Consider the following 26905-nt stretch of genomic DNA (forward strand, 5'->3'; position numbering starts at 1 on the left):
GAGCTGAAATCTCTCTCTCTCTCCAAACCCCAACTTGAAGGCGTCCATCCCAGGGACTAAGTCCACTCGTTGGATGCTGCCTAGAATCCTGCGTCAGTTGCCCACACATGGCCAGCTTTGCTCTGGGGGCAGTTAGAGGACACCAGCCTGGGGTGGGTTTTGGGATGGGCCAAACGCTATTGAGATCTGACTCAAAGGCAGCAGAGTGCTTATGTGGAGGCGAGTTTTAGAACCAGGTAGACCTGCGTTGGAAGCTAGGCGTGGTCTCTTTTAACTGAGCGGCCTTGGGAAGGTTCCTTAACCTCCTGGAACCTCAGGCTACTCCTCTGTCAAGTGGACCGGGTACCCTGAGGGTCATAAATACCAGCCAGGACAGAGCCCAGGAGCTGGTACGCACAAGACCCTCCCTCGGTGGTGGCTCTCCTCTGACTTTCCCCGTCCTGGTCTGTGTTTTTCAAAATCAGGCCACTGAATGATGAAATCATTTAGACATGAACTCCAGCTGTGGAGCTGTGAGAGGCCAAGAAGGGGTCCGGAGGGCCCCCAGCCTCAGAGGGCTGGCCAGAGAGGCTGGACTCCTTCAAATGCAATGCCTTAGTCAGGATGATTAATGCTAGTTGCCACAACAAACAAACCCCAAATCTCAGGGGCTTCACACACCAAAATTTCTATTTCATGCACACTCTGACCGGGTCTCTTCTGCGTAAAGACTAGGGGGCCTGGCTGCTTTTGTGTGTCCATCACCAAAAGGGAAGGGGCAAATGAGGGAAGTACATGAGCTTTAAATGCCTTGGTCCCCATGTGACACGTTACTGTCTCTCCCCAGCCCCTAAGCTGAAAACGTCTATTGTCAGGCTTATTTCTAGAGCTGGTGAGGCAGTCATGAGCATGGCGTGGTCCATAAATATGCTTAGGCTTGTCAGCTCAGAGGAGCTGCCCAGAGCTGGTCGAATCAGACATGCGTTGGGCTCTGCCTTCCAGGCACCTACAGATCAGAGGTGAAACCTGCAGCGGATGTTAAGGGGGCAGGGTTGCTCTGAGCTGGGGGGTGGACCGGGAAATACTCTTAATTATAATAATAAGTAATAGTAAATGATCCTAAAAAGAGTATTACACACCATTCATCACTACAGACAGCATTTAAAACATACTAGTTTATGGAAACTTCCCTGCCAGTCCAGCAGTTAGGACTCTGTGCTTCCAATGCAGGGGTTGAGGGTTTGATCCCTTGTTGGGGAATTAGATTCCACATGCTGTGTGGCATGACCAAAAATTAAAAATAAATAAAATAAAAACAGAAAATAAAATACTAGCTTATGGAGATATAATTCACACATCACAAAATTCACCCTTTTAAACACACAGGCCAATGGTTTTTAAAATTGTTGCAGAATTGTGCAACTATCACTGCTATCTGATTTCAGGACATTTATCTCTCCCAACAAAAACCCCATTCCCATTAGCATCACTCCCTATTTCCCTTTCCTCCCACTCCAGGCAACTGCTAATCTCCTTCCTGTCTCTGTGGATGTGCCTATTCTGGACATTTCATATAATTAAATTCATGTATATATGGACTTTCGTGTCTGACTTCTTTCAAGGTTTCATCCATGTTGTAGTGGGTATCAGTATTTCTCATTTCTTTTTATGGCTGGATAGATAATATTCCATTATGGATAAGCCCCATTTTATTTATCTCCTCATCAATTGACAGACACTTGGGACATTTCTACTTTGGGGCTATGATGAATCATGCTGCTATGACCATCCATGCACAAGTTTTTGCGTGAACGTGTATTGTCGTTTCTCTTAGGTATGTACTTAGGAGTGGAATTGCTGGGTCACATGGTAACTTGATATTTCATCAGTTGAGGAATGACTAGGCTGTTTTCAAAGTGACTGCACCAGCTGACATTCCCACCAGCAGGTTATGAAGGTGCCATCTCTCCACATCCTCTCCAGCACTTGGTATTTTCTGTTTTGCTTTGTTTTTGTAATAATTCTAGTGGATGTGAAGTGGTATCTCATTGTGGTTAGATTTGCATTTTCCTCATGACTAATGATGGAGACGGTGATGGCAACCCACTCCAGTGTTCTTGCCTGGAGAATCCCAGGGACAGAGGAGCCTGGTGGGCTGCCGTCTATGGGGTCGCACAGAGTCGGACACGACTGAAGTGACTTAGCAGCAGCAGCAGCAGCAACATGACTAATGAGCACCTTTTCATGTGCTTATCAGCTGTTCCTATATCATCTTTGGAGAAAACTCTATTCAAATCCTTTGCCCATTTTTAAATTGGGTTGTTCATCTTATTAATGTTGAATCCTAAGAGTTCTTTTTATGTTCTAGGTACAAGTCCTTTATCAGATGATTTGCAAGTATTTTCTCCCATTCTGAGGGTTGTCTTTTTACTTTCTTGCTGGTGGCCTTTGAAACATGAAGATTTTTCATTTGATGACATTCAGATTCATTTTTGTTACTTGTTTTTAAATGACTTTTTTCATGTTGTCTTATCTGTCCTTGTAAAAAAGGCCTGTTTTCTTTGAATAATTTTATTCATTTTTGGCTGTGCTGTTTTTGTTGCTGTGCAGACTTTTTCTCTAGTTGCGGTGAGCGGGCTTCTCATTGCGGTGACTTCTCTTGTGGAGCGCAGGCTTTAGGGAGTGCAGGCTTCAGTAGTTCAGATGCTTCAGAAGTTGCAGTTCAATAGTTGCAGCCCCTAGGCTCTAGAGCACAAAAGTTATGGTGCACAGGCTTAGTTGCTCTGCAGTATGTGGTATCTTCCCAGATCAGGGACTGAACCCGTGTCTCCTACATTGGCCGGTGGATTCTTGACCACCGAGCTACCAGGGAAGCCCAGGCTTCAGTTTTTCGAGGATTAGGGTGTATATGGAGAAACATGAGGTCCATAAATCTCTCAGAGCCCATTGCCTGCTATGAAGAATAGGGCCAGGTCTGGCCCTTCACCTGCACTCCAGCCCTGCTCCTGGTCGACATGACGCTGTTCTTTAGGCCCTCTGGGTACAGCACTGCAATTACCTGCTCTTGGATTTTTCTAGCAGCTCCCCAAGATGGGTATTAGTGTAACCACTTTACAGACCAGGCACCTGAGGTTTGAGAAGGGAAGGGACGTTGGTTTAGAATAGCAGAGGCAGGGCTTGGAAAGAACTCCTTAGGATCCTACTTCACAATGCTGCTTGTAGAACATTTTACTCTAGTTCATTTTAATTAGGCCCATGAGCAACTGTGCCAGGGCTCCACCCCGGTCACTAAGGCCAGGCAGGTGGCACCCAGTTTCAATGTGGTTTTGCTAGAAAGTATCCGTGGATTCCAACGGAAACTCAGACCTGGCAGAGGGTCCTGTGGAAAGGACCCTGCATGGGCTTCTTCCAACAAATGAAGTGGGCAGGTGGGCCGGGACAGGCTTCTGACGTGAACCAGCTTGGCATCCTCTATGGGATGCTTGGAAAGCCCCGGAGCAGGCGGCGCTTAGAGGGCGTTTCTTGCGGGAGGTCCGCTGGCAAGGCCCACAGATGCAGGCCTCTTTGTCTCTGTGAACAATGATAGGCTAAGCAGGGCAGTTTGTTCTTGTTAAGGGGGAAATTACCCATCAGCCTGAGTTGCTGCACAAAAGAAATCTATTCCTAGTGCTTGTTTGGCTCTCTGGAAAACATCCACCTTTTATAAAGTAAGGAGCTTGAATGAAAGGAAATAATAATTACTCCAAGTTCCTCTTTCTCTGGCCCCCCTGCTCACAGCCTCACTTCACTGGCGCCTCCTCCTACCCCATCCAGGCAGCGGCATGGGATCCCAGCTAGTGCAGTCAGGCTACCTTCCTGGTAGGGGACAGCTCCTCGGCCTCTGGGGCAGTCAGAGGCTTCAACCTTTGTCCTCAGGGCACATGGAACCCTGTTCTGCCACTTTCCAGCTGGGCATCCTTGGAGCCTCAGTTTCCCCATCTGAGTGTGGGGATGATCGCAGTGGTGCTCAAGTGGGCTCCTTTGTCTTAAAATCAACTCATCTTTTAACTTAAAATAAATATTTCAAAAGGAAACTTGGTATCTGGAATTGCCTGGAAAGCCAGTATTGATTTGTTGTACATAAAGATAACAGGAAAATTTGACATTACATCCTAGATGGATGCTGTTTTGCTCATCTAAGGCTCTGAGCCTCCTTTCTCTTTGTTTTGAAGGGAAAGTAGCGAGTATTAGAGACAAGTTAGCAAGATGGCAAGTAGCATCACACTGAGACTTTCTTCTTGATGATGGAAGACTTGAAGGAAAACTGAAAAGGGAATACTTTTTTCACCGAGTGATTCAATGTTATTTAATTGTGTCCTTGCACCTCCAGGCTAAGATCACTTCATCACCTTTGGAAAATGCTGGGCTGTCTGCCTCCTAACTGTGATGCATTTGATAAATGCTGGCTTGTTGTTGGAAGAGATAGCATGACCTAAAGCAAAGGGCACTGGACTAGGAGTGGGGTCACTCTTGAATCTCCCTTCCTGGGGTCTGGGGCCTCGAGGAGCTGGCTCAGAATTGGCCTAACCATCTAACCAAAGCTTGGTCTCCGGGGCAACCAAGGCCATGGAATATGGGCAGGTTTGGCTAAAGCCTCCCTTCCTAGTGCCTGCCATGTCTTCCATGGGCTTTGAGCTCCGAGCCAGGGCCTTGGAGCCAGCTTTTCGTCTCTGCTAAGATCACTTGACTCTTGTCTGCCTCTCAAGCACCCAGCATCTCCATCCTGTTGTCAGTGAAATCTGGTCAACTCAGGATTCACCTCTGCTTGAACCCCTCCTGGGCAGGGCCTGACTAGGTGGCCAGCTTCACCCTGGGTTTTCCCACTTCCTACCTCAGCACTGCAGAAAGCCTCAAGGGTGGAAGAAGATTGAGAAGAACACTTGAGAAAGGAACTTCCTGGGAACGGCTCTTACTGTGAGCCAAACACTGTTCTTAGAGCTTTAAATAACGCACTTAATCCTCCATTTTAAAGATGAGGAGATGAAGACACAGAGAGATTAAGTAACTTGCTCAAGGTCACACAGCTGGCATGAAGGAAGCCGAGACTTCAGAGTCTGTGCTCTTGACCCTTCCCTATCCTGCTCTCCTAAGAATCTAACCTGGCTCCCTGCCTTGTGGTCACACTTCCTCTTGATTGAAGAGCTATTAGTGAGCAGGGAGCTAGGGCGCTGTTTTGAAGAGCAGCAGGGCTCCTGGGTCATTTCAAGTTTCTGCAGCCCCCAGCACTATAGTGTTCCCTACGGAGGGTCCCTGCTGCTGAGCCATGCTCAGAATGACGGTCTGGGCCTGCAGGAGTCCTGGTGTGCTGGGAGATGACCCTTATAGCCCACTCTCAGGGACCACTCTGTCGGTTCACCCCAAAGGGAAGGAGACGACACCGCCTAGAGCATGATCCAGCTCCTGGGGATCTCAGAGGCCCCCCAGTCCAGGGCCTGGCCACAGTTTCAGCTGTAGATTTCCTGATGCTAAGGTGCGTGGATCTGCTGTGGTTGAGCAGGCCTTTGGCTCTCTTCTCCATCCTAGGCCCTGGCTTTTAGAAGAACACTTAGGACTCTTTGGAACTCAGATTTTGAAAACTGCTGGGCTAAGCCAGGCTCCTCATGCCCTAGATGAGGGAACTGAGGCCCAAGAGGAGCCGGGTCCCTGAGGGTCATACAGCTGGAAGAGGAGACTGGAACATCCCTCACCGGGCTTCCCACTCGCCCGTGCTAGAAGGGTGGCACAGAGACACGAATAGGAAAGCTTCCTGGCCTCGTTTCCCACCTCCCACCCCAGCTGGCCTGCAGCGGAGCCTGAATTCCCGTGAGACTCTCATTCTTTGGATCAGTACTTGTCTAAATGCTGTGCAAAACTGAGAAGGCAACTGTTTAAGTATAGGTGGCTTCCCAGGTAGTGCTAGTGGTAAACAGCCTGCCCGCCAAGTGCAGGAGATGAAAGAGTTGTGGGTTCGATCCCTAGTTCAGGACGATCTCCTAGAGGAGGGCACAGCAACCCACTCCAGTATTCTTGCCTGGAGTATCCCATGGACAGAGGAACCTGGTCGGCTACAGTCCTTAGGGTCACACGACTGAAGCGATTTAGCACAGCACAGCCCTTGAGGGTATCACTGAATCTAACCCTCTCACGCTCCTTTACTAAGGGTGGATATAAATGAGGGAGGCGGGGCAAAGTAACATTATTTTATTTTTTTGAAAACCTTTTTTTCCAGATTTTTTTTTAATGTAGACTATTTTTAAAATCTTCACTGAATTTGTTACAATATTACTTCTGTTTTATGCTTTGGTTTTTTGACCGTGGGGCATGTCCAACCAGGGATCGAACCCCCACCTTCTACATTGGCAGGCAATGTCTTAACCGCTGGACCACCAGAGAAGCCCTAAGTAACATTGTTTGAGCACTTACTGTATGCTGTGTGTTTTAAACCTCTATCTCATGCTGTCTTCATGACAGTCCTGTGTAGTAGACACAATTGTCCCTGTTTTACCTTGGGAAAAGGGCTTCATTAAGAGTAAAAGCTGGGAGAATTGAAAACAGGGACCGACACAGATACCTGTATGCAAGTATCCATACCAGCATTATTCACAATTGTTGAAAAGTAAAAACAAGCCGTGTCCATCAGCGGATGAATGGATAAGCAAAATGAGGTCTGTCATACAATGGAATATTATTCAGCCATAAATAGGCATGAAGTCCTGATACCTGCTAGAGCATGAATGAATCTTGAAAACATTAGGCTAAGTGAAAGAAGAAGTGAAATGAAGAAGTGAAAGTTGCTCAGTCGTGTCCAACTCTTTGAGACCCCATGGACTATATGATCCATGGAATTCTCTAAGCCAGAATAGCCTAGAGTGAATAGCCTTTCCCTTCTCCAGGGGATCTTCCCAACCCAGAGATCGAACCCAAGTCTCCTGCATTGCAGGCAGATTCTTTACCAGCTGAGCCACAAGGGAAGCCCAAGTGAAAGAAATCAAACAAAAAAGGTCACATTTGTATGATTCTACTTACATGAAATGTCCAGCGTAGGCAAATTCATTGAGACAAAGAAAACTAAAGCTTACCAGAGATTCAGGGGAAGGGATGGAGAGTTATTGCTTAATGGCCTTAGAGTTTCTGTTTGGGATGATAAGAAAGTTTGAGAAAAGATGGTGGTAATAGTCAACATTATGACTGCAATTAATGCCGCTGAATTGTCTATTTATAAATGGTTAAAATGGCAATCTCTCCGTTATGTCTATTTGACCACAAATTTAAAAAAAGAACAACAGAGAAAGAGTGATGATGAGATGTTACCCCAGTCTGTCTGATTCTAGAACCTGGATGCTTTCCTTTCCACTGCGTCGTCTTGTCAGAGGTTGACCAAAGGCACCTTCCGAGCTGCTTCGTGAAGGAGCGAGTCGGGCTGGGGGTGGCAGGTGGGCTGAGGGCTGTGTGGATAGGCTGGACCCTCCTGTGTGTGACCCACTTCTTGACGCCCAACCTTTATGCTGTGTCATTAGCATTTTCTCATTTCCCAGACTATCTACAAAGCATTTTCAACGACTGTGTAATTGTCTCTCAGTTCAGTTCAGTTCAGTTGCTCAGTCGTGTCCAACTCTTTGAGACCCTATGAACTGCAGCACACCAGGCCTCCCATCACCAACTCCTGGAGTCTACCCAAATTCATGTCCATTGAGTCGGTGATGCCATCCAACCATCTCATCCTCTGTCATCCCCTTCTCCTCCTGCCCCCAATCTTTCCCAGCATCAAGGTCTTTTCAAATGAATCAGCTGTTCACATCAGGTGGCCAAAGTATTAGAGTTTCAGCTTCAACATCAGTCCTTCCAATGAACACCCAGGACTAATCTCCTTTAGGATGGACTGGTTGGATCCCTCAGATAGACAAATTTATTTCTCCCCGCCAACTTCCCTGGAAAACACACCCTCTCTGTCTTTAGCCTGATGTCTCGGGGCTCCTCACAGCAGGCCAGGACATGCCTATCCAAGTTCCTCTTCCTTTCTTGTGACCTTCCAGGGCAGAAAATGGGAGTCTCCTTTGATGCTGGTGGAGCCGGCTCCGCCTCTGATCCCCATTCCTGTGTGTGTGTGTGTGTGTGTGTGTGTGTGTGTGTGTGCTATTTCCTTCCCAGAATTCCTCTTTAGAGAGTGGCTGGATACAGTGAAGCCAGCCTCAGGCTTCCTGAGGACAACCTTCCCGCCTTCAGCACTGCCCTGGATGGGCAGACACTGGTCTCTGACCGTGGGTCTTGGGCAGAGAAATGACATCCTGGGGGTTTCAGTCGAGTTGCCCAGGATCTTGAAAGATGCCTGCCCTCCTTCACTCCCGAGCCGCCTGGAATGTCATCTTCATGGGAGAAATGTTTTCCTGGGCCAAGGTATTTGCAACACAGCTTCACACTGAAGCCGGTCTGGAGTCTGTGGACTGGAGGGTGACCTGGAAGATGGAACACTGGCTCGCTGTGCCCTTGCCGCTCATGCGCAAGGAATGAGAGATACCCCGGGGTGTGAGCGTTCTGCACCCCGGCCCCATCGGACCTGGGCCTTACTTGTGAATTACCTGCTCGTGACCATCCTGACCCGGAGCGGAGTTGGCCAGATCCAAGCCCCTCGCCAGGAAAAAGCCTGCTTCTCTGGATCCTGAGCGCCAGCCCTCAGCCTGTGTAAACACCGAGTCATCTCCCAACGCGAGCTCTGGGCCCGCAGTTCTTGACCGGGGATTATCAAGTTGACAGAGCCCGGCTGGCCTCTCGCTCCAACATCCAGGCACATTTCGTTTTGTTAATTATCCGCTTTTGCTTTTGACGTAAAAAAGTCAAGGTCTGGGTCAGGGCCACTTGTGTGTTTTCCTTTCTTTCTCATTAAAGTTGCCCAGCTCTCAGGGCCTCTGGCTAAATTCTACTAGTGTTTAAAAGTGCTCTCACTTCCTGACCTCTAAAAAATCCTTCATCCTGATTTCTACGAAGCCACTTAAAAACAGCAAAGGATGTAAGGGACAACATGCTTTACATCCCAGGCTGCTCTTCCCTCTGTGGAGGGTGAGGGCTGTGTTGCAGCACTTCGCTGACACAGAGAATGTGACCCTTTGTGACCTGGGGTGGCCAGGTCAGCCACCCTTTCGGGGCACCCTCCGAAAGGGCTGGGACCCCATGCAGGGCCTACTTGTTCAGAGGACTTCCTGACCCAGTAGCCCTCCACCAGTGGACGGGCTCTGTGAGCCTGCTCTCTACCATCTTAAATTTGTCTAGAAAAGTGTCAGTTTTGCCATAGGGTTAGGGTTGTGTGCGTGCTAAGTCACTTCAGTTGTGTCCAACTCTGCAACCCTATGGACTGTAGCCTGCCAGGCAAGAATACTGGAGTGGATTGCCATGCCCTTCTCCAGGGGATCTTCCTGACCCAGGGATCAGGCAGGTTCTTTACCACTAGCTCTACCTGGGAAGTGTTCGAGTTAGGGTTAGGATTCTTTCAGAGTGCTGGTCTTCTCATTGTCCGGCCACATTCCTTTCATCCTCTGAGCCTTGATAAGACCTCACTTTGGCCATGAGGTCACCTCTCTGAGCTCATCCTTCAAGGGGCTGAGAGCCCACAGCACACTTGGCCACCCTCACTCCCCACCAGCCTTGAACTCCTACCATTGGCCAAGTGAGTCAGTTTATGAGGTCTTTGGGGTGCGGCTCATGACCTGGGCACAGAACAGACACTCAGGGAACCTGCTGTAGCTGATGGATGGTGTCAGCTCAGACCCTTGCAGGAGAAACACCGGGCTCCTTGCTTCCCGACTTGTACCTGCCACAGCACAGAGAACCTCTTAAGTCTGCTCACAAAGGCAGCTCCTGTCCCCTCCAGTATCTTCCTGGCAGACTAACCAGCTAAACCCAGGGTCAGCCCCGAATTGGTATGAGAGATCATTGCCCAAAGACTTAAGGAGATTGCCAGGGTGGCCGCATATTCTGTCTGCGTCATAATGGAACCATGGGCCTTACAAAGGACACTGGGCTGCTTCCTACCACAATGTCAGAGCAATGGCCTTCCTCACCTTCTCCAGCCACGAGAAGCCCCAGAGAGCCCTGTGAGCCTCTCAGACTCTGGGTCTTGGGCTGTTTATCATAGAAAGATAAAGGTGCAGAGTGGCCGTCAGGCAGGAGGTGGATGCCTGGGTGCCCCTCTGGAGAAAGTTTCCTTCAAGACTGAGTGCCGTCTGTCAGAGACAAGGGAAGATCCAGGTTTTGTGGCAGCTGAAGCTTAAATAACATTGGGGGAGAGTCTTCTTTAAGAAGAAAGAACAGAACATTAGGTACCAAAGTGAGTATTTCCTGAGAATGAGAAAAGAAATCACAATGGACGCCTGTAGCCTTGGAGATTCGGTGCTTGTCACCTGAGATCTCCATTTCCTAAAAGTGCTTGTGCAGACTTGCTTCTTCTCCTACGGAGAACACTCGGTTGCTCCCCGGACTGCAAGTAAGGGGCCCCAGAGCTTCAGCTCCCTCTGCTTCGGGGTGAATTACTTCTGAATGGAGACCACACCCCCCTGATGGTCAGCAGCAAGCCTCACCTCTCCTTAGAGTGTGAGAGGAGCTGTGAGACTTGTCATTTTCCCAGTGTCTACCCCAAGGACCTCCAGCCACCAGCTGCCTATCCAGCATGTGTCTCTGCCCTCGGGGGCTGCTTCTGGCATGGTGCTCAGGCCACATGGTCCAGCAGCTTCGTTGCCCACGTGGACACCCAGGAAGGAGCTCATGTCTGGGCCGAGAGCCACAGGATGCAGTCATCTGGCCTAGTCAGGCCCAGGAGCCATAGTCTCACAGCCCCTTTGCTTGAGAGCGCTTGGCTGGGCTGGTTCACTTTCCCAAAGACCAAGATAACCAAACCCTGCCTTTCCCTTTGGTTCTGTTCTTGTCTGGGGCTCGTTGGTTCATGCCTGCTGCCTGGCAGGTGCGGAAGACGAACTACTCCAGATGGACCCAGGCTCCGTGGCCCCTGGCTTCTCCACACGGCACTGAAGGTTTTGATTAAAAGGTGGAAGAACGGCGCTTTCTCTTCCTGTCAGCCAGACCTTAAATCAACCCTGGAGTGAAACGTTGTCCAAGGCTGCTGATCGGCAAATGCACTCCGTTGTCTGCCAGTTGTGATCGTACAAGCAGGTTTCATTTCCAGCTGGGATTTGGGGGTTGGAATGAGCCCTGCTTTGCCCACCTCCTTCCCGGTCTGCTTTCTTCACCCAATTCCTGTTCCTAGTGTCAGGCAGGCTGGGCTGAGGTAGTTTTTATGGAACTTGGAACCAGCCAACTTGAGTGGGGGGAGAGAAGAGGGAGGGGAGGGGGAGACTTTGGAGGGTCCTCCTCACCACCAGGCCCAACTCCTGATTTTACAGATGGTGAATTTGTCTGGAGTCTTGGTGGCAAGTGGCAGATACTTAACTCCCAGTTGCTCAAAGGAGGAATTTATTGGAAGCGTGGGGGGATACGGTTAAATGAAACCATCAGAGAGACATGGCTCTCCATGGGCTCAGGAACCCATAACCCCAGGTTGCTTCTCCCAAGGCAGTTCCAGTTTCCCCCAGCCACCCTCAAGCTTCCAGTCCACAGTTTCCACCCCCAACAAACACTCCAACTGGTTGTAACTAAGAAAATCCCAAAGAACTGATTGGCCCAGTTGGCTCAAAGGCAGGAGGTAGACCAGATGACCTCATGAAGGCATTTCTGCTTTGAATGAACATATGTATACACATTTGGTGAACAAATGTATCGAGCACTGACTGTGTTCAGAGCACATTGTAAGTTCATTCCAGCAAAGCAGAGTGGAGAGATGGCAGGCTTTGGAGCTGCACAGGCCTGGATTTGAACCTCAGGTCATCTGTTTATGAACTGTTCTGTCTATGGGCATGTAGAGTCCTAGCTGCTTGCCAAGGGCTTTACTCAAGTTCAGATGAGACAGGAATAAACAACATTTCTGCCCCTTGAAGAGCTCCCTAAGGCTCAGCATCCACGAGCCCCACCTAGGGCATCGTTCTGGGGAACGATGGAAAATATGAATTCGTGGGAAAAGTCACCTGGAGGGGCCAATGGCTATCAGCCAGCCCCTCTCCCAGGCGCCCATGATGCCTCTAACCCTGGCTCTGCTAGAGGCTGATTCCCACCCCTGCCCCCGCCCACGGCTGGGCCCAGGCAGCCCCATGTGCAGAGCTTCCCACCATTGACGCAGATCTCTCCGTCAAGGGTCAAGGGGCGGCCCGGGTATGACTGTGGGAGTGCCCCTCCCTGGTTCCTGTCCTGGAGGAGAAGTGAGTTGGCCCCCCAACAAACAGTTGCCTCCAACCTGATATGGGTGGGACAGGCAACACCCCCCTGCTGCAGGAAGCCACCTGTTTGGAAGGGAGCAGACCCCCTGGTACCCCTGTCTTCCAGAGTGTCTTGCCTCTCTTGCTCAGCTTTTCCTGAAAATCAGGTCTGTCCACATTGAGAAATTGCAAACAGTTTACATGGGGAATGTCAACTGCCCACATATGAAAATATACACATCATTAAGCCCTAAGTGCTTGCGTCTGGAGATAGAGCGGACAGTCTCCTGGGCTGACCTTTTGCTCACTGATGGAACTGCTGCTAATGAGCAGGGAGCTCCTTGGAGGGATGTTTTCATATAGTGAAGCAAAGCATATGCTGGCCATTAGCCTGACAGTGTGTGTGTGTGTGTGTGTACACAACAGTGCAATACAAACAGTGCTCGCCAAAACACACAACGTCCACTGCACCTCATTATCCAGCCCCACCAGCCTCCAAAGAAGGCTTGCTCTCCAAGGCAGAGTTACATCCCTACTCACTATTCGAGAAAGACTATGGCATCCTTGGAGGACCTGTAGTGCTCAGGGATAAGGCTCTCTGACCAGACTGCCTGGTTTTGAATCTTGTCTCTGCTCCCATGCTAGCTGTGTGATCTTGGGCAAGTTACTTAACTTCTCGGGGCCTATTTCTACATCTATCAGATGGACATGATAAAACTTTTGTTGTTATTATTCAGCCATTCAGTCATGTCCGACTCTTTGCAACCCCATGGACTGCGGCATGCCAGGACTCCCTGTCCATCACCAACTCCTGGTGCCTACTCAAACTCATGTTCATCACGTTGGTGATACCATCCAACCATCTCATTGTCTGTCATCCGCTTCTCCTCCCACCTTCAATCTTTCCCAGCATCAGGGTCTTTTCAAATAAGTCAGTTCTTCACATAAGGTGGCCAAAGTATTGGAGTTTCAGCTTCAACATCAGTCCTTCCAAGCAATATTCAGGGCTGATTTCCTTTAGGATGGACTGGTTGGATCTCCTTGCAGTCCAAGGGACTCTCAAGAGTCTTCTCTAACACCACAGTTCAAAAGCATCAATTCTTTGGCAATCAGCTTTCTTTATAGTCCAACTCTCACATCCATACATGACTACTGGAAAAACCATAGCTTTGACTACATGGACCTTTGTTGGTAAAGTAATGTCTCTGCTTTTCAATATGCTGTCTAGGTTGGTCATAACTTTTCTTCTAAGGAGCAAGCATCTTTTAATTTCATGGCTGCAGTCATCATCTGCAGTGATTTTCAGTTCAGTTCAGTCATTCAGTTGTGTCCAACTCTTTGCAACCCCATGAATTGCAGCACGCCAGGCCACCCTGTCTGTCACCAACTCCCGGAGTTCACTCAAACTCACGTCCATCGAGTCAGTGATGCCATCCAGCCATCTCATCCTCTGTCGTCCCCTTCTCCTCCTGCCCCCAATCCCTCCCAGCATCAGAGTCTTTTCCAGTGAGTCAACTCTTCGCATGAGGTGGCCAAAGTACTGGAGTTTCAGCTTTAGCGTCATTCCTTCCAAAGAACACCCAGGGCTGATCTCCTTCAGAATGGACTGGTTGGATCTCCTTGCAGTCCAAGGGACTCTCAAGAGTCTTCTCCAACACCACAGCTCAAAAGCATCAATTTTTCGGCACTCAGCTGTCTTCACAGTCCAACTCTCACATCCATACATGACCACTGGAAAAACCATAGCCTTGACTAGACGGACCTTTGTTGGCAAAGTAATGTCTCTGCTTTTCAATATGCTATCTAGGTTGGTCATAACTTTCCTTCCAAGGAGTAAGCGTCTTTTAATTTCATGACTGCAGGCACCATCTGCAGTGATTTTGGAGCCCCCAAAAATAAAGTCTGACACTGTTTCCACTGTTTCCCCATCTATTTGCCATGAAGTGATGGGACCAGATGCCATGATCTTCATTTTCTAAATGTTGAGTTTTAAGCCAACTTTGTCACTCTCCTCTTTCACCTTCATCAAGAGGCTTTTTAGTTCCTCTTCACTTTCTGCCATAAGGGTGGTGTCATGTGCATATCTGAGGTTATTGATATTTCTCCCAGCAATCTTGATTCCAGCTTGTGCTTCTTCCAGCCCAGCATTTCTCATGATGTACTCTGCATATAAGTTAAATAAGCAGGGTGACAATATACAGCCTTGACGTACCCCTTTTCCTATTTGGAACCAGTCTGTTGTTCCATGTCCAGTTCTAACTGTTGCTTCCTGACCTGCATATCTGAGGTTATTGATATTTCTCCTTGCAATCTTGATTCCAGTTTGTGCTTCATTCAGCCCAGCATTTCACATGATGTATTCCTCATACAGGTTAAATAAGCATAAAACCTACTTTGAGAGATTAAAAAAGATATCCCATGGAAAGTTCCTAGGACTTAACATATAATAGGTGCTCAAGAAATCACAATGATGATGAATGTTGTCAGTGGGAAGTGGGATTGTGTGGAAGGCCCTGCAGGCTCAGAGAATCATTTTGGATGAGGTTGCATTGGAAAAAGGTCCTGAAGACTTCACAGGATTTGGACAATGAGCCATGACGGGTGGCAAGGGCTCCTTCATGAGAACAGCAAAGGCCTGGTGGCTGGAAAGCCAGAGTTTACCCAGGAAATGAGTGTGCAGTGGGAGGAGAGGGCATGATGGAGAGGCAGGTTGAGGAAGGCCGTTGGGGCTGGATCAAGAATGCTCTGAACTTGGTCTGTTGGCAGTGGGCTCATCTCTGCTGTGTGAGGTGGAAAAACTCTTGAGGGCTGTTGTATCCACATTCGAGCAGGTGATTGCAGAGGCTTATGAGGGCCTACTAGTTAGTCCAGGCAAGAGAAGAGAATTCTTAAAACATACCAGGGCTGAGATTGCTGTGTGTGTCTGTCCCTGTCTGTGAAGTGGGGACAAGCTGGTTTTGAGTGGGGACAGCGAGGCAGAGGCTGTGTTCTTTCCCTCGAGTGGTTCAGGACACCTAGTTAGAGCCTATCCAGCTCAGATCCACCAGCACGAACTCTGCCCGCTGTGGAGCCCCTCCCTCCACTGTTGGTCTGCTCCCCTTGGCCAGCGCCATAACTCAGAGGGGTCTCTTATCTCCGTTTTTCCATCTGTGCCACAAATGGGGTTACATCAGTGAGGCCCCGAGGCTCTTCCCAGGACAGCCCTCTGTTCTCCCCCTCCTCCTGTATCCTCTGGGCTCCTAGATCTCTAAACAAGTGTCAGGCATGTGTTTCCTGGAGACTCCAAGGATGGCAGGAGAGGTGCTTGCTTCGGGATTCTTGGCGGCTGTGGGGGAGGCGTTGAAGGGTGGTTTCGGGGCCCAGCCATGCTTCCATCCCTCGGCACCCCCAGGGACACCGGCCACATATGATGGATGCCATCTCCACTCTGACCTCTTGACATGAGGAACTTGGATGCTTCGGCAACAAGGTCCTCGGACATCGCAGTTTCTCTCTGATGCAGGAAATGAGGTCCCTTCCTCCTGCTGGTCACCTCAGTGCAGAGGGCAGCAGCGGTGCAGAGCAGGGGTAGCAGCCCCCCCCCCCCCACACACACACCACACACACACACACCCCCTCCCCTGCACTTACGTTCCACCCTTGGCCTGATGACTCAACCGTCAGTGAGAACCAGCCTGGCAAGACATGACCGCGCCAGCAGCCGTCGCCCTTATTTAGCTCTATCTGGATGAGCCCTCCTCCCCGTGAGCAGCACCCCTACAGCTCCCCGCTTGCCCAGCCTCCTGACCTTTGGGCTCCCCCCAACCCCCGTGTAAACCCCACGTCTCCCTCAAGGTCCAGCCCTCTCCAAGGGGCTCTCTCACTTTTCCCCTAAATTCTTACTGCAAAGGCCACCCTCCTCTGGTCTGAGATGAATCACTCGGTAATTATTTCAGGTGTGCCAGCTGGCCTCCCTCCTCTGATGGGGGTTGGAGGATGGAGGGAGAGTGATGGTGGGGGGCGGGGGGCTGGTCAGCCCTGGGGTGTCTGCAAGCTCAGCGCAGCATCAAGGGGCTCAATTGCGCCACCTGGTGGACCGGCTGTGGATGACCTGTGGAGGCCGAGTAGGGTTGGGGATGGGGGGTGGTGGGTGGGGGGTAGGGGGCTGGGGGGCTGTCGGTCTGCCCCGGGGGCTCCATCCCTGTCACTGGAGGTTGCTGAGGGAGGCAGAGGCTTGGGCGTGGCGGATGATCCGCACAGGCTTCCTGGGTCGAGGGCTGAGTTAAGCAACCACAGAGGCTTCCTGACCAGACCAGACCCATGCCTTCCCCACCCCTCCCACCATCCCTTCCTTTCCAACCTCGGTCCCTGAAACACCCCCAGGTAATCCCTGTTAGTCCACTGCTGCTGCTGCTAAGTCGCTTCTGTCCTGTCCAACTCGGTGCGACCCCATAGACGGCAGCCCACCAGGCTCCTCTGTCCCTGGGATTTTCCAGCAAGAATACTGGAGTGGGTTGCCATTTCCTTCTCCAATGCATGCATGCAAGTTGCTTCAATCGTGTCCAACTCTGTACGACCCCCTGGACAGCAGCCCACCAGGCTCCTCCATCCATGGAATTTTCCAGGCAAGAATACTGGAGTGGGTTGCCATTTCCTTCTCCAGGGGATCTTCTGACCCAGGGATCAAACCCGGGTCTCCCATATTGCAGGCAGATACTTTACCGTCTGAGACCCCAGGGAAGCCCAAAGCAACTAAGGCAACTTCCTTCGAGCCGGAATCGAACCAGCGACCTAAGGATGTCCACATTTATCAAGTCTGCAGTCCTCCGCTCTACTAGCTGAGCTATTGAAGGGTGCATATGAGAACAGGGAAGTGGGGCCAAAAGGGAGGAGGGGGCCTAGGGAGATGTGAAGGTGCAGAGCCCACGGGCCCCCTGTACCATTGACCGGCCTGCACCGTTCATGTTCGGAACGACGCAAAGGGCTCTTCTCAATGTGCTGTGGTATTCAGAAAAACCCTTGGACAGCCCTCCCCTCTTGTTACCTCAAAAGTGTGTTTTGGTAACATACACAGCAGGAAGCCCAGGACCTGTGGCCTAGGCATCGAGAACAGGCCGGAGTGCGTCTGGGCCGTCATGGGGCTGGAGGTACAAAGGGGCGAGTATGCGGAGTCTACCCGACCCGCTGGGCCTGCCGGCCACTGGCCCCGTCCGACTGCAGCCCCAAGTGGTTCTGAATTCAAGGTCAATTTTACATTCCACGGGGAGGGGTGGAGCAGGTTATTTTCCTCTGGTGATGGGGGCTTCTACCCACAGAGAGTGGATAAGGCACACCTGAGCTCAAATGCCCCATCTGTTCCCCGCCTCAAGGGAGAAGAGCCTGGGAAGCGTCTTGGGCAAAGAGGTGGGGGAGGGTGTTCTCTTGCTCCACATGTGACTCGGGGGGCAGGACAGGTGGCCCTGCAGCCTGAGGCTCCTCTAGGAACCAAGTCCTTTCTCACCAGGCTGGAGGGGAGAGCTCAGTGGTCCGCAAGCCCGAGTGTGCACAGCTGTGTCTCTGAGGGGCGAACTGTATTTTAAGTTGTCTGGAGTTGGCCATGGAGATGCCCTCCTGAGGGTCACCTGGGGCTCATCCTGATGGCCAGCACGGTGGACTTCTGGCAGGTCTGCAGACCAATCACGTCAGGGTTGGCCAGCCGTGGGCTGCAACTGCCCTAGACCATCAGGAGGCCCAGTGTTCACGGTGGGGCCACCAGTTCCCAGACACCCCTAGCCCCCCCCAAGCCACACCAGCACACATTTCAAAGGACCCCTGGTGCCTGGATCCGACCCCTGGGTTGGGAAGATCCCCTAGAGAAGGGATAGGCTACCCACTCCAGTATTCCTGGGCTTCCCTGGTGGCTCAGCTCGTAAAGAATCCACCTGCAATGTGGGAGACCTGGGTTCAATTCCTGGGTTGGGAAGATCCCCTGGAGAAGGGAAAGGCTACCCACTCCAGTATTCTGGCCTGGAGAATTCCATGGACCATATAGTCCATGGGGTTGCAAAGAGTCGGACACGACTGAGTGAATTTCACACTTCACTTGGTGCCTACACGCACACTCTTGTGTAAAGTCGGAACCTGCAGGCTGGGACCCCTTGAGGAGACCACCCAGTGACCAAAGAAATGAAAGTGTCACTTCCAACACTGCTGGCCCGAGGGGGTCTCAGGTGCCAGCGACCTCCACCAACACCCTTTCTCCATGCTGCTTTCAGCCCCACAAATATCCAAGGGCCTCGCGGTCTTTTCTGTTTGGTTAGAAATTAAGGGAACATCTGTGACACGGAGGAGAATGACCCCAATCCTTCCACTCTGTCCTGACCCTCAGCTCCATCCCAGAGGGGCAGTCCTGCTGGAGAGAGACACAGCCCTGCCTGCCAGAGCTCTTGTGGCATTCCTGAGCCCTCAGGGCAGTGAAGGGGACATTATTCTCCAGAGCCCACCTGGCCTGGAGGAAACACCCCTCCCTTCTCCAGCCGACCTCACAGGCCTCCTGGGACCAGCAGGGATTAGCTTCCTGGAAAGAGATCTAAAACCGTGTGGAATTCTCCCGCCTTCAAGCCACAGAGGACAGACTGTGGTCACCGGGACCCCAGGGCCCTTTTTCTTACGTGATGCATCAGACCTCGCCTGTGGGGAGAGCCTTCTCAGTTTGGGGGGAAGGACCAACACCTCGGATTCCCCCTGATGTGACTAGAACAGCAAATGCCTCTTTGAGCAGTGGCACGGCCCACCCTCCCAGCAGGTTTGGGTTTTTACGTTCCTAGCTTAAAGCTGCCGACAGCTCCTTATTCCCTTCTTATTGGCAGAAGGTGTCGTCCCCTAGAGTCACTCGAGAGGGGGTTTGGTTGGAATCGCTTCGTCTCTTCATGTCATCGAGCCACAGACTGGATTTAAACCCCTGGTCATTAAACCAAACGCGTCATCACCAGTTACTAACTCCCCTCGGGGCTTTGAGTATAGGCAGCACTCCCAGAAGTCTCCTGCCAGCCGGTTCCAAGGAATGACAGTGCCGAGACTTCACGCACAGCTGAGCCGCCCCCAGACCCCTGGAAGCCCCTCCCGTCTGCTCAGGAGTGGGGAGGGCCCAGGCGGGAGGGCCCAGGAGGGGTGGGAGGTCTGAGGCCACATTCTGCTTTGCCCGTGACCCTCTCCTCAGAAGCTTTCCCAGATGACCCCCAACCCTCTGCAATAACACCCCACCACCACCGAGACCAGCGGTCACCACCCTGAGCGGTAGCATCTTCTGTATAAGTTCCAGGTCAGCCCACAGCTAAGGTCACATCTCAGGGGCCTCCTGGGAGATGGCGGTGAAAGAGGGGAGCCCACACAGGTGGTTCAGACACCCCACCACTTCCAACCAGCTTCACTCTAGACCCACCTAGCCTGGTATAAATCCCATCTCTGCCACTTGCTGGTGACCTTGGGCAAAGGTCTTAACCTTTCTGAGCCTGTGGTTTCCTCATCTGTGAAATGAGCATCATTGTAGCATCCAACTCACACGGCTTCATTGACTGGTTCCAGGAGAAACGGTTATTTCTGACCATCCTCCTGGTGACAGCGAGGCCGTGTCTGGAGCAAGGCTCGCAGCTCCAGCAGCCATGTGGGCATGGGACGTAGCCCTGGCAAGCCCAAGCCAGGCCCGCGCCGCCACCTTCTGCTGCTCCCCCCGGCGCAGGGCCGCCCCTCCATGCCCTGTCGCCTGCTCTAGACGCCCTGACGCCCACCCTCCAAGGACACTGCCCCCCTGTGGCTAAGGGGTGGGGGCAGCTCTCGGGGGGTCCCTTCAATATGAGTGCTCACACCCTGCCCTCGGCTCCGGCCACAGCCCCGACACAGGATGTCATGATCTGTGTTCTCGGAGGAGGACAGTGGGGCTCCGAGGAGCAGGGTGGCCTTACGAGGTCGCCACACTGTCAGCAGCAGAACCAGAAATCTGACCTGAAGTCCAGGCCAGTTGGGTCACACTTTCCATCGCCGCCACCTCCCCGCACCACCCACCACCATGCGGGGAGGCAGCCGGGACCAGGTGCGGGCGGGTGGAGCCCCGTGGCAGCCGGGCCCCCTGCCCGCTGCCCCACTGATGCCTCCTTTTCTCTTCCTGCCTTCAGTCCCCAGTTTTCATCACCCAAGTTGGACGGGACCTGGTCTCCCAGACGGAGGAGAAGCTCCTTCAGAAACCCTGCAAAGAACTCTTCTCGGCCTGCGTGCAGTAAGTGCCCTGGGCCCTGGCCTCCCCTCCTCTTTCCCTGTCCGGGGGTCAGGACCCTCAGCCTCCTTGTGGGTTTCCACCCGGTCACCTGGAAAGGGGGCTGCCTCTCGTGTCCCTCCCCCGGAGCACTGGGCACCCGGGGGCAGGTCTTCAGTGCCCGAGGGCCCCCCAGCAGCCTGTGTATGAAGGGAAAAGAGCCTAGGGTGCCAAGTACAGAGAAAACATGTGCTTCAGATGATGTTGAAACCAACTGGTTCCCAGGCCGCTGAGACAGAGGCATGTAAAGCTCTGCCCCGGTCTGGCTGGTTTGGAAACCCTTCCTGCCCACCCCACTCCCCCACCGCTGCCACCCACCCGTACTGCCGATGGAGTGGGGCTACAGGCTGCCCCCAGCCACACCCCACCAGCTCATCACAGGCTGCAGTGCGACGTGAGGCACGTCAGTGGGTGTGGTGCCAGCCGAGCATCCGTTAGGCTCCATCATCTTGCACGGATGTGCTGCGAAGCTACATGTAGGCACTGGGCTCACACCTGTTCCTGTGCCCACACACGCCCTCCCCATGAGCTGACAGACAGGGGCACAGACTTACCCACCAAGATCACAGCAGGTGTGGGTGCACCCTCGTTCAGAGCTCGCAGCCCAGACATTAATTGGGCACCTGCTGTGTGCGTGTCACTCAAGGGACACCTTGAGAGCAAGAGTGCAGACCTGCTTTAACGGCTTAGTGCCGGCGCTCCATGCACTGTGGGAAGAACTGGGGTGTTCCGGGGAGGGTCAGCTTGAGGCCCAGCCCTGTGGCAGGTGCTGGGGAGAGACCACTGTGGGCAGAATCCGGGCTTGCAGGTGGCCGAGGGTCGGCCCTGACAGCGGGTGGGGGGTCCCTGGGCTGCCCCCCTGCCCTTGAGGGAGTGGCCATCCTGCCCCCCCACACTGGCCCCTGTTCTCAGTCTGGCAGGACACAATCTCCAAGGTTCTCTCACTGAGTGTCCCCCACTTCCCCAGGTCCCAAGCGCCTGGGTTTGACTGGTCAGTGTGGCCACTTTTTAAAGGGAACCAAGCTCAGCCCTGCCTGCAGCCAAGCTCAGAACCCTCCAGGGCCTGGCCTGGGACCTGGCCCACAGCAGGTGCCCAGTAAATTCTACTGCATGGGGCTTCACTGGTCCTGACCAAATCCAGAGCCCATGCCCCTCGGCCTCTTGCCAAGACACCCTCTGCCTCAAAGTCCCAAACCCTCCCTTGTGCATAGTTAAACAGTGCTGGGTTCTCATCTCAGCTCCTGTTCCTTCTTCAGAGAGATCTCCTGGACCCCTCAGGGGCCTCACTTCCTGCTAACTCATGATAACATGCCCTGGGGTCATTTATTTATTCATGGTCTGTCCCCCTCACAATGCCAAGGCATTGTGTCCCGGAGCCCAAGCAGTGCCCAAGGCAAGTACTGACTACACACCTGCGGGTCAGTCAGTCAGTCTCAGACAAGCTTTGTAGAATGGCCGGGGCCTGGCTCCCCTCCCACTGTGTCTGTTGGAGGCCCCTGTGTGTCTGCATTTCCAAACTCTGGAGGTGGAGGAGGCTGGGCGGTGACCTGCTGCTATGGCCCTGCCCACCTGCAGCAGAGTCAGGATGGTGAAGCGTTCATCCATTTGTCCCCTCCGAGCTAGGTCTGTCCACGACTACCTGAGGGGAGAACCCTTCCACGAGTACCTGGACAGCATGTATTTTGATCGCTTTCTCCAGTGGAAGTGGTTGGAAAGGTGAGTGCTTCTGGGGTGGCACACCTCACACACGAGTGTGTACAAGTGTGTGTGTCAGTGGGGCGGGGATATGAGTTTTTCCCGTGACAAGTTATATAGAAATCAGTTACTTCCCTTGGGTCCATGGCTCAAATAAAATGAACCGTTCTCTTCCTATTCATTTCCTGAGTATTCTAGAAATGCTCTATGCTTATTATTGTGCACGCAACACACACACACACTCATTCACACATATACTCAGCATTCTGTGCTTATTTTTTTGGTTCACTGTCTTTGGGAAGTCTTGCTCTGCCAACCTAAAGGGCTGCCATATTCTTACACTGGGACTTCCCAGGTGGCACTAGCGGTAAGAACCCTCCTGCCAATGCAGAAGACATAAGAGACTCAGGTTCGATCCCTGGGTTGGGAAGATCCCCTGGAGGAGGGCACGGCAACCTCCTCCAGTATTCTTGCCTGGAGAATCCCATGGACACAGGAGCCTGGGGGGCTACAGTCCATGCAGTCACATGGAGTCAGAGGTGACTTAGCATGCGTCCACATAGTCTTACATAGATGTGCACATTTCTCATGTAACCCACCCCCTATTGATGGATGTTGGAGATTGGTCTCGATTTTGTGTGCAACCTTCCCTAAATAGTGAATAACTTTGTATATAAAACTTTTTTTTTAATTAATGTATTTATTTGGCTGTGCTGGGTTTTAATTGCAGCCCTCAGGACCTTCAGCTGCAGCTTGCGGGACCTAGTTCACTGAGCAGGGAGCAAACCTGGGCCCCTGCATTGGAGCTCAGCGTCTTGGCCACTGTACCACCAGGGAAGGCCCTAGCCATCCATCTTTATGTACTTTCAGAAATACATCATAGATATTCCTAGCAGAGGAACTCCAAGGGCAGGGTTTTCAGCTGTGAGGGGCGGCTAGATCTCCCTCCCCAGCGGCTACCCACTTCCTAGTCCTGCCCGTGCCCCGGGTATCTGCTTGGCCTCAGCTTCAGCCACACTGTTCTTGGCCTGTGAGAGCCGGTTTCCTTCTTGTTTACCTTTCATCTCTAATTGTGGGTGAGACCGAGCATCTTTTCACGTCTTTTATTTGCCACCTTACGCTTTTGAACTGTGGTGTTGGAGAAGACTCTTGAGAGTCCCTTGGACAGCAAGGAGATCCAACCAGTCCATCCTAAAGGAAATCAGTCCTGAATATTTATTGGAAGGACTGGTGCTGAAGCCAAAACTCCAATACTTTGGCCACCTGATGTGAAGAACTGACTCATTGGGAAAGACACTGATGCTGGGAAAGATTGAGGGTGGGAGGAGAAGGGGACAACAGAGGATGAGATGGTTGGATAGCATCACTGACTCGATGGACATGAGTTTGAGCAAGCTCCGGGTGTTGGTGATGGACAGGGGAGCCTGGCATGCTGCAGTCCATGGGGTCACAAATAGTTGGACACAACTGAGCAACTGAACTGAATTGATTCTCTTCAAAGAGCTCCTGCACACACAGCAGTGACTTGGTCAGGCAGAGGTGGCCTCTGTGTGACTGATGAGAAAGGAGAGGCCATAAGTATGTGGCTTGCTGGGTCACCCAAGAGGATGTAGTGCAGTCAAGGGGGGACCCCGGCCCAGGACCCCCAAGTGGTGCTCTGCCCACTACAGCATCCCAGGATTTGCAGGTCAGGGCAATGTTTGCATTAAAGACATACTGTGGGGGCTTCCCTGGTGGTCCAGTGGTTAAGACTCTGCCTTCCAACACAGGGGATGTGGGTTTGAAACCTGATCAGAGAACTGAGATCCCACATGCCACAGGGTGTGGCCAAAAATAAAAAACAATTAAATAAACCCAACATTGTAAATCAACCGTTAGTTTGCTCAGTCATGTCCGGCTCTTTGCAACCCCATGACTGTAGTGCGCCAGGCCCCTCTGTCCATGGGATTCTCCAGGCAAGAACACTGGAGTGGGCTGCCATTCCCTTCTCCAGGGGATCTTCCCCACCCATGGATCGAACTCGGGTCTCCTGCATTGCAGGCCAATTCTCTACCGTCTGAGCCATCAGGGAAGCAAATAAAAAATAAAGCCATACGGGGTGAGCTGGTAGGCAAGGATGAGAGCTCCCCCTCCCACCACCAGGGTTCCTGTGCAGGAGGTCTGGCACTCGTTGCTGTACGTATACACTGTGGTCAGAAAGCCAGGAACTCCTGCACGGGTTTTGGATCCGTGCTGAGTCCCCTGCAGATGCCTAGGACACACACCTGGGGGACACGAACCCCCGAAAAGCTGTACTCGCTGCCCTCCCTGCCCTCTTCAGGGAGATCTGAGGATACACCCCGCCCTACATCCTGGGGGACGTTTGTCTCCACCCTGACCAATGGGGTGACAGAGGAGCAGTGGACGGGCATCTCTGTTGGCACGTGGCCTGCTTCTGGCCACCTTGCCCGTGCACGTCATGGCTCCAGGACCCTCGCGTGGGCCACCAAGAGCCCACAGCCTGATCTGAGTCCCAGCTCGGCCTCCTCCTGGGGGCCCGCTCCCCTTTCCACCCCTCGGCATCCTCACCTGTGACGTGGGGATGATAGCAGTGCCTGCCTTGTGGGCGTGGTGAGAACGCGATGAGAGCACAGCACACAGCTCAACAAAGCCGGCCTCCTTGGGAGGTGAACGGCTGAATGTCATCGTTGTCATGCATCATCACTGAGCGCTTTGGCTCGGCCATCACCACGCCTGTCTAACGTTTTGGAGGCAGCAGCTGACCCTTGCGGGGCGCAGTCTGGTGGGGAGGTATTCATCTTGCCCCACCTTGCTCCACAGTTTGGAGCCCTGGGCTGTATCACACAACCCCGAACTGTGCCCACCTTCCTGGGGTGGTGGCGTGGGCTCAGGACACCAAACCTGGTCTCCGAAACAGACTGTTTGGACCCCAGTTCCAACTGTACCGCTTACCAACTGAGACCGTGGGCATCTCATTTTACCTCTCAAAGCCTAAGCATGCCCATCTGCCAAATGACTGCAGATTATCGGGATTACCTGTGTCCGTGAACAAGCTGCTTCGAGCAATGGGGACTGTTACCATAGAGACCCTCAGAAGGCACCACATCCTTTATCCTTAGAGTGCTCATGATGACATCTGACACTAAGAGGCTTACAGAGAACCTTTGGAGATATATATAGATATAGATATAGATACCTTTTCAATATCTCCATTTTACTGAAGATGCAAGGCTCAGAGAGGTTGATGGGTTAGCCCTGGGTCACACAGCAATGGCCTGGCAAGGCTGGAATCTGAAGGCCAGGTCCCTGGCTCAAGTCCTTCACCCTTAGTTTATCCAGCATCCTGTTCCAAAGGAAGCCTTTAGCTGTGGCCCCTGGCTTTCACTTTACTTGTCAGGACCAAACACATGAAATAGAGAAATGAACTTTTAAAATCGGTGTGTTGACCTCAAAAGAGTTATGCCCTTTTGAGGCCATGAAGCTGTTGAAGCCAGCAAAGCAGGACCCTGGCCTAGAAATGCCCTGAATGACTGACAGCAGCCCCGCTTCCCCCCCGCCTTTTTTCTTGCTAACAAGATCATGGCCTGTTGGTGCTGTGCTGTTGAAATATTAAAGGGATTTTTTTCCCTCCCAAGGTTAACCAAGAAATTCCTCGGAAATTGTATTACACTCATTTCCCCCAGCAGAGGAGCTCTGTGGTAATGTCGGCCGACTGTTTGTTCTCCATGTATCGTAAACTGTTGGCCCGGACGCCTTCATGTGGTTTCGAGGGCAGCTGGAGGAAACGCTTCCCAGGGCCGCATGTTGGATGCAGGCGCATGGCGGGCTTGCTCCAGGCCAGGCCGCTCATGTGCAAGATGCAGAGCAAGGGGGAGTCCAGCAGAGGGGCAGCCTGGACCCCGCTTCCTAAAGAAAACTAGGAAGAGGCAGTGAATCACACACATGAATTCTAGACAGGCCAGGCAGCATCCAGGAGAACAGCGCCTAAGAGAACAGCATGATGCCGAAGCTGTGATTCCCACTGAAACCCAAATCCTCTTCAGGACCCAGCAGCGAGAAGAGTTTCCATGGGAGTTTCATTCAGGAGACACTGGGTGACTGGAGATTGATTGGTCTTTCTTGAGCTGACCCAGTTCTTTGGCCCATTCCAATCCCATGCCAATCCCTATGCTGGGGAAGAAACCTGGGGTGGAATTTGGGGATGCTCAAAGATAGTCCTTGAGAGTCAAGAGCCGATTTTAACATGGTAAAAGCTGCTTCTTCTTACCCATTAATCGATTGATGGCTTTTTAGGTTGTTTCCATCTCTTGAGTATTGTGGGTAATGCTGCAATGACCATGAGAGTAAAATAGGATCGTGTTTCTACAATGGAGTATTACTCAGCCTTAAAAAACAACAAAAAAAGAAGGGAGTCCTGCCATTTATGACAACATGGACGGACCTGGAGGACATTATGCTAAGTGAAATAAACCAGACACAGAAAAACAAGTACTGCGTGATCTCACTTATATGTGGAATCCACATAGACTCATAGAAGCAGAGAGTAGAGTGGTGGTTGCCAGGGGCAGGGAAGGGATGGGAGAAATGGGAGATGTTGGCCCAGGGTACAAGGTTGAAGTTACGCAAGATGAGTCAGTTCTAAGGATCTCACATA

At 52.0% G+C, this 26905-nt stretch overlaps 1 protein-coding gene across 2 annotated transcripts in view; it reads left to right on the top strand.

Moving 5' to 3' along the window:
- The window catches only part of GRK5 (G protein-coupled receptor kinase 5), a 225042-nt gene that overhangs the window by 177460 nt on the left and 20677 nt on the right, over positions 1–26905 (top strand). The window contains exons 5-6 of one of the 2 annotated variants that reach the window (XM_055560168.1): positions 20420–20520; positions 22180–22272. In XM_055560168.1, coding sequence (XP_055416143.1) covers positions 20420–20520; positions 22180–22272 — 194 coding nt within the window. Of the gene's footprint in view, positions 1–20419; positions 20521–22175; positions 22273–26905 lie in introns of those variants that run through there. The other variant, XM_055560169.1, reaches the window with a different exon arrangement.

This window comes from Bubalus kerabau, chromosome 22 (genome assembly GCF_029407905.1).
Source record: "Bubalus kerabau isolate K-KA32 ecotype Philippines breed swamp buffalo chromosome 22, PCC_UOA_SB_1v2, whole genome shotgun sequence".
In the NCBI taxonomy this organism is placed as follows: domain Eukaryota; kingdom Metazoa; phylum Chordata; class Mammalia; order Artiodactyla; family Bovidae; genus Bubalus; species Bubalus kerabau.